This window comes from Palaemon carinicauda, chromosome 21, assembly GCF_036898095.1.
Source record: "Palaemon carinicauda isolate YSFRI2023 chromosome 21, ASM3689809v2, whole genome shotgun sequence".
Classification (NCBI taxonomy): Eukaryota; Metazoa; Arthropoda; class Malacostraca; order Decapoda; family Palaemonidae; genus Palaemon; species Palaemon carinicauda.
The window spans coordinates 112125338-112137837 of NC_090745.1; the positions used below are offsets into that span (position 1 = coordinate 112125338).

General features: G+C 31.9%; 2 protein-coding genes across 4 annotated transcripts in view; one reads left to right on the forward strand and one right to left on the reverse strand.

Annotated features, from left to right (window-relative positions):
• The window catches only part of LOC137614745 (uncharacterized), a 112403-nt gene that overhangs the window by 50056 nt on the left and 49847 nt on the right, over nucleotides 1-12500 (reverse strand). The window lies entirely within an intron of this gene.
• Nucleotides 1-12500, forward strand: part of LOC137615410 (nose resistant to fluoxetine protein 6-like) — a 33533-nt gene that overhangs the window by 13531 nt on the left and 7502 nt on the right. For 2 of the 3 annotated variants that reach the window (XM_068345278.1, XM_068345279.1), the window contains 8 exons: nucleotides 110-201; nucleotides 1614-1722; nucleotides 2393-2477; nucleotides 4016-4176; nucleotides 5920-6088; nucleotides 7605-7698; nucleotides 9270-9363; nucleotides 10413-10551. In XM_068345278.1, coding sequence (XP_068201379.1) covers nucleotides 110-201; nucleotides 1614-1722; nucleotides 2393-2477; nucleotides 4016-4176; nucleotides 5920-6088; nucleotides 7605-7698; nucleotides 9270-9363; nucleotides 10413-10551 — 943 coding nt within the window. The remainder of the gene's footprint in view (nucleotides 1-109; nucleotides 202-1613; nucleotides 1723-2392; nucleotides 2478-4015; nucleotides 4177-5919; nucleotides 6089-7604; nucleotides 7699-9269; nucleotides 9364-10412; nucleotides 10552-12500) is intronic. The other variant, XM_068345280.1, reaches the window with a different exon arrangement.

A 12500-nucleotide genomic window follows, 5' to 3' on the forward strand; every position in this document is an offset into this window, starting at 1 on the left:
GACTAACTAACATCAAACACAAATATCAGAATTATCAAATAAGAAAATACTAAATGCATATGCTATTTAATCATAACTGATGCACAGGTAAAATGTTCTTTTTTTTCAGCGTAATAGTAAGCCTTATCTGGTGCACGATCGTAGGAGCGGCCATATTGGAATTTTTCGTGAACTGGGCTAAGAAACCGGATATAAGAAAAGGTGAGAGAGGGTGAATTGGAGGTCGTGAGAAAATCCAAATCTGTCTATGGAGAAATTCCTTTTCGTTTAATATACCGTAAATAAATGAAGAATTGCCAATACTCTGAGAGACTTTTAAAACAGAAGGCATGTCTGAGAGACTTTTAAAAAAGAAGGCATGTCTGAGAGACTTTTAAAAAAGAAGGCATGTCTGAGAGATTTTTAAAAAAGAAGGCATGTCTGAGAGACTTTTAAAAAAGAAGGCATGTCTGAGAGACTTTTAAAAAAGAAGGCATGTCTGAGAGACTTTTAAAAAAGAAGGCATGTCTGAGAGACTTTTAAAAAAGAAGGCATGTCAGAGAGAATTTTACAAAAGAAGGCATGTCTTCCGTATGTATTTTACTTGTTGTTATTATTATTATTATTATTATTATTATTACTCGCTAAACTACAACCATAGTTGAAAAAGCAAGATACTATAAGCCCACGCGATCCGATGGGGGAAAATAGCCCAGGGAGGAGAGGAAATAAGAAAATAATAAACAAGTAATAAACAATTTGAATAAAATTTTTCAAGTACAGTAACAACATTAAAATAGATCTTTCATATATAAACTATAAAAATAATACTTAGAAAAACTAGAAGAGAAATAAGATATAATAGTGTACCTGAGTATGCCCTCAAGCAAGACAATTTACATGTATTCTGACAGTTCTGGGAAAAATTAATTTTAATTATTAGTACATTTTAGATGAGTAATGGTAAAACAACGTATTATGTCCGAAACCTATTAAATTTGGCAGTATGACGTCGACATTAATAAAATCTTATTTTATCTTATGACGTTACATATGTGGGAAAATAATTAACATTAAAAAAATTGCATCTGCCAAAATCGTCTTAGGCATTAAATAATACGTGTTTCCGTTAAAAAAAAAATATTAATTAATAAATGACTTATGATGTTTCTTATACTCTTACTTTAATTGGAATATTTCTATGTTGATGAATGTATTGGGAGATCGAAAAAATAGAGAAGTTAATAATTCCCTGGATGACTTTACGTGTGCGTATTATATATATATATATATATATATATATATATATATATATATATATATATAATTTATATATATACATATATATATATATACATATATATATATATATATATATATATATATATATATATATATAATGGACAGCATTTTAGCTTCTAGAAAGCTTTAAATTTACTAGAAAGGTGATTTGAAAGCAGAAACTTCAGCATTTTGTATTATATTTACTACTATATGCAATCACCTTTCTAATATACACACCCATTATATATATATATATATATATATATATATATATATATATATATATATATATATATATATATATACAATATATATGTATATATATATATAAAATTTTAAATCATTTCCAGGTCCTTTGAAATATTGGCTGGTTCTCTCTTCTTACCGAAGTATGTCAAACATCTATAAATTCGTCAATAAAACGAATCCTGATGTAATCAACTGCCTTCATGGCCTAAGGTACTGTGAAATGCTTTTCTAAATTACATTACCAGAAAGTGTTCTTTTAATACATTCCCAAGAGATATTAGTTCACCAAACTTTCAACTGAGCTCCACAAGGCACTGGAAGAGTTGGAAGACCCAGGCCTACATGGCTGAGGACTATGAAGCGTTAAATATAAGATGAATGGAGAAGTATTTAATTTAAAACTTCAAGATAGAGACGACTGGCGAAATCTAACCGAGGCCCTTTGCGTCAATTGGCGTAGGAGGAGGAAATGATGATGATGATGATGATGATGATGATGAATACATCAATCAAATTAGATTGAAGTAAATCTATTCAACTGGCTGACAGAAACCCTGTAACCGGTTCTATCTTAAAACCTAAATGTAAAGACAGGTCAAATATGTATTAATCAGTGTCATTTCGATATCATGTCGATAGTTATCTCAGTTTTTAAAAAAATTAAACAAACGTAAAATATAAAACTTCTGATAATTTAAACGTTCCTTAAGGAATGCAACACAACTAAAATCCAACATGAAAAATTCATTAATGAAATTCTGTGCTACGTCTTTCATGAAATTCTGAAATATATCTTATTTCATAATAGCCATGAATATAATCTTTAAAGGATTCGTGGCTACTGATTTTAATTCAATTATCATTATTAATTTCATTGCAGGGTGATGTCCATGATATGGGTGACGTGGTGCCACAGTTATTCTCTTTTCTCAAAAGTCACCCAGAACTTGAAAGGACTTCAAAATGTAAGTTTTCAACATTGTTTTTGTTATTATTATTATTGTTATTATTATTATTATTATTATTATTATTATTATTATCATTACTTGCTACGCTACAACCCTAGTTGGAAAAGCAGGTAGCTGTAAGCCCGAGGGCTCCAACAGGGAAAATAGCCCAGTGAAGAAAGGATATAAGGAAACTACAAGTGAAGTAATTAACAATTAAAAAACAGTAATAACATTAAAATAAATCTTTCATATATAAACTATAAAAACTAAAAAAAGAAAAAAAAAGAAAGAGAAATAGGATAGAATAGTGTGCCCGAGGGTACCCTCAAGCATGAGAACTCTACCGCAAGACCATGGTACAGAAGCACTACCCAAGACCGGAAAACAATGGTTTGATTTTGTAGTGTCCTTCTCCTAGAAGAGCTGCTTACCATAGCTAAAGTCTCTTCTACCCTTAGCAAGGGGACAGTAGCCACTGAACAATTACAGTGCAGTAGTTAACCCCTTGAGTGAAGAAGTACTGTTTGGTAATCTCGGTTTGTCAGGTGTATGAGGAGAGGAGAATGTGGAAAGAATAGGCTGGACTATTCGGTGTATATGGTGGATATGTAGGCAAAGGAAAAATCAGCCGTAACTAGAGAGAGGGATCCAATGTTGTACTGTCTGGCTAGTCAAAGGACCCAAAAATTCTAGCAGTAAAATCTCAATGGTTGGCTGGTACTCTGGCCATCCTACTACCTACTACCTACTAGTTCTCTGAACGTATTTATTGGGATGAAGTTTATAGTAACATTCCCTTCAATACCTTGCCTGCGACCCACCGCAGTTGACCAACTGTTATGGAAAATATTATTAACTTGAGTCAAGAAAGACAAAACGGAATGTACTTATGAATGAGGTATTCTTTAGAAGGGTGTGTGTGTGTGTGTGTGTGTGTGTGTGTGTGTGTGTGTGTGTGTGTAGTGCGCTTTGGAAGCAAAATATAAAAGTATCAATGACACTGTCCATAACCTAGAACTTGTGCTTACAACATCCATACCCATTAGGATAAGGGAGTAGCTAATTACGAACGAATATATATATATATATATATATATATATATATATATATATATATATATATATATATATATATATATATATATATATATATATATATATATATTTCTTTACGGTCACGCACAGCTCTCCCCATCCCTCGGGTAGACGGAGAGGGAGTAGTCATACCCTGGTGAGTGGAGGGTGCGCATGCGTGTATATCTATCTAAATCTTTAACCATCCTTTTTGACGGGTCGTGTACACTATTTTCTTATAAAATCAAACTTCCTATAGTCAATTATTTTAAGTAAGGCAGAATTGCACCGATTCACAGGGGTGCCCTTTTAGCTCGGAAAAGTTTCCTGCTCGCTGATTGGTTGGAGAAAATAATTCTAACCAATCAGATAGCAAGAAACATTTCCGAGCTAAAAGGGCACCGCTGCGAGTCAGAGCAAATGTGCCTCATTAAAAAAATTTAGTATAGTTCTATCTAACTCCCAACCGTCTTTTACAGATAAGTAACAATGTCTTGGATCAGATCATCCTTAACGGGAGCTTCAGTGTAGATACGTTCTTCTTCATGAGCGGACTCCTGGCTGCATACAGCGTCTTCAGAGAGAAAACCGAAACCGGCCGGGTGAACTGGCTTATGTATTACGTCCACAGAATACTCAGGTGAGCTGGGAATATGTCTAAGCTGTGAGATCTGTTCGATAATACTTAGGTCAGGTATAGGAAGTATGTTCGAAAGTATATCCACTTAGATCGATATAATTGCTCCACTGATCTTCCTAATCGGGCAGTTGAATCAGTGGAACTTCAAAAGATCAAACTTGCAGCAAATGTTTTTATGCTGAACAGGCTGACATAAGTCTTTTTAAAGTTTATATATGAAATATATGTTTTAATGTTGTTATTGTTTTTAAAGTATTTTATTTTAATTGTTCATTACTTCTTGTATCGATTATTTCCTTTCCTCTCTGGGCAATTTTTCCCTGTTGGGAGACCTTGGGCTTATAGCATCTTGCTTCTCCAACTAGGGTTGTAACTTAGCTAATAATAATAATAATAATAATAATAATAATAATAATAATAAAAATCTATCTTATTTCTCTTCCTCTTGTTTAAGTTTTTATAGTTTATATATGAAAGATTTATTTCAATGTTGTTACTCTTCTTAGAATATTTTATTTTAATTTTTCCTTACTCTCCTTGTAGTTTATATATCTTCTTGTTTCCTTTCCTCACTATTTTTCCCTGCTGGAGCCCTTGGGCTTATAGCATCCTGGTTTTCCAACTAGGACAATAATAATAATAATAATAATAATAATAATAATGATAATAATAATAATAATAATAATAATACCCATAAAATGGAGAATATTGTGGCATGGGCTAAAAGGTCCTGAAATAAGTAACATACGGTTTCCTTTTGCAAGGAAATTGAATGAGCATATTAGAAAAACAGCTAAAGTTCAGAATAAAGAGTGAAATAATTAAAGTGGAATTTATAATGAAAAAAAAAAAGGATCAACTGTAGCCAAAAGTATATGCAAATAAAAAGTGCACATCTTCAATTAGAATGAACTAAAACCTAAGACTGGTAGTTAGTGGTATGATAATATTGGTTATATGGTTGCTAACACCCCCCCCCCACCCCCCACCCCCCACCCGCTAAACCAAACGTTACCTACTCCAATATACAGCCGTCAGCGACCAAGTTCCCTCTCCACCCAAGCTAGGACCAAGGAGGGCCAGACAATGGCTGCCAATAACTCACCAGATAGAACTATAGGCTCCCCCAAACCCACCATCCTTACCTCACAAGGATGATGAAGTTGTAGAGACCAAAGGAACTAACGAGTTGGAGTGGGACTCGAACCCCAGTCTGGCGATTACCAGTCAGGGACGTTACCACATAGACCACCGGAATTAATGGTGCCAACTGTACTCATGGTTGATGATCATCAAAGTCCTTCTTCATCTTTGTCATTCTTTATCTTTGTCCTTTCCTTAGTTTTAGTTTTCTTTATTTTAGTTCTCTCTTAGTTTTAGTTTTCTTTATCTTTGTTTTTTTTTTTAGTTTTAGTTTCATTTATTCTTTCATTAGTTTTCTTTATCTTTGTCCTTTCCTTAGTTTTAGTTTTCTTTATTTTTGTTCTCTCTTAGTTTTAGTTTTCTTTATCTTTGTTTTTTTTTCTTAGTTTTAGTTTCATTTATTCTCTCATTAGTTTTCTTTATCTTTGTCCTTTCCTTAGATTTCTATCTTCGTCTTTTCTTTAGCTTTCTCTATCTTAGTCTTAACTTTAGCTTTCTTTATCTTTGTCCTTTCCTTAGTTAAAATTACTCTATACTCATCAGCAATAATGGAAAAAAAAACTTTCCTCTTGCTGCAACTCTTAACCTCTCTTTTTCTAGACTGGTCCCGACCATCGCTCTGACTTGCTTCTTCATGGCGACAGTCGCTAAGTACACCCTCGCAGGCCCGTACGGTCCTTACGTCGAGTCTGAGAACCTACAGCCCTGTCGAGAGCATTGGTACATGGACGTCCTGCTTGTTTCCAACTTTGCCGACGATACGAGTAGAGTAAGTATTTTTAATACGAACCCAATAGGATAGGTAATCTTCTTCTAGGAATAAGGTTCACTCTTTTGAAGCTCATATTCGCATGGTAAAATTTCCTAGGAGTGAGGTTCACTTGCAGCCCTGCAGACAGTATTGGTATATGAACGTACTGCAATTTTTTAGCAAGAGCCCAGTAGCATAGGTAATGTTCTTCTAAGAATAAGGTTCAGTTTTCTGAAGTTTATATTCGCATGGTAAAATTTCCTAGGAGTGAGGTTCACTTGCAGCCCTGCAGACAGTATTGGTATATGAACGTACGGCAATTTTTTAGCAAGAGCCCAGTAGCATAGGTAATGTTCTTCTAAGAATAAGGTTCACTTTTCTGAAGCTCATATTCGCATGGTAAAATTTCTTTCCTCTCGGTCAGAAAATTACATTCTACATAAAGAAACATTGCAAACAACAACAACATCAACAACAATAACAACAATAATGATGATAATACTAATAAAAACAAATAATGATGATAATACTATTAACAACATAAATGTTACTAAAATATTTACAATAATGAAAATAATAAGAAATTCATATTATAAAAATCAATAACAATAATGTCAACAAAAATATAACCATCATAACGTGACGCTTGCAATATTAAGAAGTTCGTAACAGCTTATCCATATAGTGTTAAAAAAACATTAAAATTACGCTTTTCTAAAAAAAAAAATAAAAAAAAATAAAAAAAAAGATCCGAAACGTCTTCGGATACATAAATAAAACTCAGCATTATGATATATTACAGTAGAGTCGTTAGCATCTCACCCCGACCCCCCCCCCCAAAAAAAAAAATAACCTGATAGAAAACAAAATAACAGCAGCAAGTCCCTGATATGATGATAATAAAGTTACACCAAAAGGCTGACATAAGTCTTTTTAGAGTCTATATATGAAATATCTGTTTTAATGTTACTCTTCTTAAAATATCTTATTTTAATTGTTCATTACCTCTCATATAGTTTATTTATCTACTTATTTCCTTTCCTTACTGGGCTATTTTCCCCTGCTTTTCCAAATTAGGGTTTTAGCTTAGTAATAATATCATCATTATCTCCTCCCGTGCCTATTGACGCAAAGGGCATTGGTTAGATTTCACCTGTCTCTATCTTGAGCATTTAAATCAATACTTCTCCATTCATCATCTCATACTTCCCGCTTCATAGTCCTCAGCCATGTAGGCCTGGGTCTTCCAACTCATCTAGTGCCTTGTGGAGCCCAGTTGAAAGTAGTAGTAATAATAATAATAATAATAATAATAATAATAATAATAACAATAACAACAATAATAATAATAATAATAATGATAATGATAATAATAATAATAATAATAATAAAAATAATAATAATGAAAATAAAAATAATAACAATAAAGGACATTAGTGACAATATATCTCAAATGTATATATATGTATCTATATATATATATATATATATATATATATATATATATATATATATATATATATCTTTTTTTCAGTGTTTGCCCCAGAGTTGGTACACTGCAGCAGACAGCCAGTTGTATCTTATACTGCCCGTGATCTTAATACCTCTGATGCTTAATCGGAAAATCGGTAAGTGCAATGCAATATTGTCGTTTAAAATATAAAGTATCGGTGAAATCATATTACCGAATATGTAAATCACATGACATATCCTTACATATAAAATATCTAATGAGTAGATTATCTGTCGAGTTAAATCATAGGGAATTATGTAAGAGGGGGGGGGGGCGCCTGAAGGGTATCGCAGCAGGATGGGAGAGCGCGTGGGGATAGCAGATTCATCCCAGAAAGACCTGCAGAGAGCCGGGAGGATAGGATTCTGTAGAAATCACTCTCTCTAGTCAAAAGGCATATCAATCTGCGTACAGTATAGTGTGTGAGTGTGTGCATGTATGTGTATATATATATATATAAATATATATATATATATATAAATATATATATATATATATATATATATATATATAAATATATATATATATATTTATATATATATACATATATATGTGTGTGTGCTTATTTACTATATATATGTATATATACACATACATATGTATGCATATACTGTATATACATGCATACATATATACATACACAAACACAATCACATTATATACATATATATATATATATATATATATATATATATATATATATATACCAGAATTAATTTATGTATTAGAAACATGGAGCCTTACTAAAGCACTAAACATAAACTAGTTACAACTCAAGAGCTATGGAAAGAATTATGATGGGACAGAAAATAGAGCAAAATAAAGTAGAGGAATTCTAACAAGAAAAGAAAAGAAATGGACATAGGCAAGACATATAACGAGAATGACAGATAATAGATGGACATGAAGAATAAAAGAATGGGTCACCAGATATTGCATATGTAGCAAGGGATGGAAGAGAAGAAAAGGGATTAATGAGCTAAGAAAATTTGCGGGTATAAACTGGCATAGGAAGCCCATAAACAGACGGGAGTGGAAGGACATGTCTAAGGCCTTTGTCCTGCAGTGGAATACAGTAGTTGCGGCTGATATATATATATATATATATATATATATATATATATATATATATATATATATATATATATATATATGCATATGTATACATACATATATATATATAAATATATATATATATATATATACACATGCATATGTATACACACATATATATATATATGTATATATATATATATATATATATAATATATATATATGCATATATATATATATATATATATATATATATATATATATATATATATATATATATATATATATATATGTAAAGTTCAGAAGTGCTAAAAGGTGGGAGACAACGACCTTAAATTAAGTTGGATAGACTGTGTAAAAGACACATTAGACAGGAGCCACGACAGTAAGAGCAATGCAAGGAGGTGAATGGTGAAGCGCATGTAGGTATTCGATGTGCTACTGGTGAGCCCTCTGTATTAACTGACTACTGGGGAGTTTCACTGCACCGGTGGCTCATCCACGAACCAGCAGTTGAAGCTCTTGACTATCGAGTTTCCTCATTTGATAACTACTATAGCTTTTTTACTTAATGATACTTAAAATATATTTCTATATTTAACCGTAACTGCTTGATTTCTCTTCTTATTTCAGGCTTAATCATCCTGAGTGCGGTAACTGTTGCGTCATTTGCTATACCATGCTCGCTTTACGCCGCTTTTAACCTGAAACCTTATCTTCCCTTTGCGTAAGTCAGGGATTTTGTAATTCCAAAAGTGTTATTGACATCTTTGTGTTTATATCAAAGTGATTTCACCACAGTAATTTCCAAAAGTGTTACTGTCATCTTTGCGTTTGTATCAAAGTGAATTCACCAGTAATTTCCAAAGGTGTTACTGACATCTCTGCGTTTATATCAAAGTGAATTCACCAGTAAATTAAAAAAGTGTTACTGACATCTTTGTTTATATCAAAGTGAATTCACCAGTAATTTCCAAAAGTGTTACTGACATCTTTGCGTTTATATCAAAGTGAATTCACCAGTAATTTCCAAAGGTGTTACTGACATCTTTGCGTTTATATCAAAGTGAATTCACCAGTAATTTCCAAAGGTGTTACTGACATCTTTGTTTATATCAAAGTGAATTCACCAGTAATTTCCAAAAGTGTTACTGACATCTTTGCGTTTATATCAAAGTGAATTCACCAGTAATTTCCAAAGGTGTTACTTACATCTTTGTTTATATCAAAGTGAATTCACCAGTAATTTCAAAAAGTGTTACTGACATCTTTGTATTTATATCAATCGATATTTAGAAATGATAAATAGAAATGGCAAATTTCAAATTACTTCACCATAACTGAAAAGCTGAAAACCAGTTAATCTTCCTGTTTTATTTGATCATTTGCCCACTTATTATCCTTTCATTTTATTTCTGAAATTAATACATGTTAATCGATATTTAGAATTGATAAAAACAATAGTAAATTTCAAATTACTCCACCATAGCTGAAAAGCTGAAAACTAGCCTATCTTTCTGTTTTATTTGATTAACTACCCACTTATTTTTCTTTAATTTTATTTCTGAAATCAATACACGTTAATCGATATTTGAAAATGATAAATTTCAAGTTACTTCACCATAGCTGAAAAATTTAAAACCAGCCAATCTTCCTGTTTTATTTGATCATCTACTCACTTATTATCTTTTCATTCTATTTCTGAATTTTTTTTTTCTGAAATGAATACAAGGCATATTTGATAACACATTATCCCTACGTTTTGCTTCCGAACAGAATACCTGAAATCTCACCAGAGGAGACGGCGCTTAACCACGACCACATGCCCTGGGGTCGCGCTAGTCCCTATTTCATCGGAGTTTGGGGTGGATGGCTACTCTCTGTTTACAAGGACAGGAGAGTCAAGATGCCTTTGGTAAATACTTCGTTCGCCATTTCTCATTTATTGTTTCTTCATTTTAATTTAATTATTGTAGCTTATGTGGTCTTGTTTTCCCTTCGAGCTTATGCGGTCTTGGTTTCCCTTAGAATTTATGTGGACTTTTTTTCCCTCAGAGCTTATGTGGTCTATGTTTTCCCTTAGAGCTTATGTGGGTTTGTTTTCCCTTGGAGCTTATGCGGTCTTATTTTCTATTAGAGCTTATGTGGTCTTGTTTTCCCTTTGAGCTTATGCGGTCTTGTTTTCTATTAGAGCTTATGTGGTCTTGTTTTCCCTTTGAGCTTATGCGGTCTTGTTTTCTATTAGAGCTTATGTGGTCTTGTTTTCCCTTTGAGCTTATGCGGTCTTGCTTTCTATTAGAGCTTATGTGGTCTTGTTTTCCCTTCGAGCTTATGCGGTCTTGTTTTCTATTAGAGCTTATGTGGTCTTGTAATCCCCTGGAGCTTATGAGGTCTTGTTTTCCTTTAAAGCTTATATGGTCTTGTTTTCCCTTAGAGCTTATGTAGTATTGTTTTCCCTTAAAGCTTATGCTGTCTTGTGTTCCCTTCGAGCTTATGCGTTTTTGATATCCCTTACAGCTTATGTGGTTTTGATATCCCTTACAGCTTATGTGGTCTTGTAATCCCTTGAGAGCTTATGTGGTCTTGTTTTCTATTAGAGCTTATGTGGCCTTGTTTTCTATTAGAGCTTATGTGGTCTTGTAATCCCTTAAGAGCTTATGTGGTCTTGTTTTCTATTAGAGCTTATGTGGTCTTGTTTTCTATTAGAGCTTATGTGGTCTTGTTTTCCCTTAAGAGCTTATGTGGTCTATGTTTTCCTTTAGAGCTAATCTGGTCTTGTTTTCCTTTCGAGCTTATTCTATGCTGGTAAAAAGGTCATCAATTTAGACACAAAGTTACAACAAATGTTTTTATGTTGAACAGGCTGGCATACGTCTTTTTATTGTCTATATATAAATTATCTGTTTTAATGTTTTTTAAAAATATTTAAAACATTTTATTTCAATTTTTCATTACCTCATATCGTTTATCTATTTCCTTTTTCCCTTTCCTCGTTGGACTATTTTTCCCTGTTGGAGCCCTTGGGCTTATAGCATCTTGCTTTTCCAACTAGGGTTGTAGCTTGGCTAGTAATAATAAAAAATAATATATACTCACATCTTTTGGAATAGGATAATCCCTTTTTTTGTGAACTTTACAATGTGGCAAACAAACGATAAGCGTAATTTTATCCGTTGTGATCCTTAAACAATTGAGTTTACCTGTTTCTAAAGTTTCCTTACAGTGCTGACTTACATCCTCATACATTTAGGACAAGCTTCCAATTTTAATTCAGGGTCCCAAGCGATATTGTCTTGTTTGCCTTATTGTATTTTTAACGTTAATGTTTTTGTTTATTGTTTAATCTGAAGATATTTGCGTTTTTTTGTTCGATCGTTCCAGCATTGATAATTTGATATAATACTATCCTGTGGAATCTTTCTTTACAAGTCACTTGCCTTCCTTTCTTCACTTATATGAATAATAATAATAATACAAACACTTATGCCATTTAATAATAATAATAATAACAATGATATTAACAATACTACTACTGCTAATAATAATAATAATAATAATAATAATAATAATAATAATAATAGAAAACCCTAAATAATAATAATAATATAAATAATAATAATAATAATAATAATAATAATAATAATAATAATAATAAAAACTTATGCCATTTAATAAGAATAATAATAACAACAATACCACTACTACAACTAATAATAATAAGAGAAAACCCTGAATAATAATAATAATAATAACAACAACAAAATTAATAATAATAATAATAATAATAATAATAACAACAACAACAAAATCAATAATAATAATAATAATAATAATAATAATGAAACATTCCATTTTCCCCTTGCA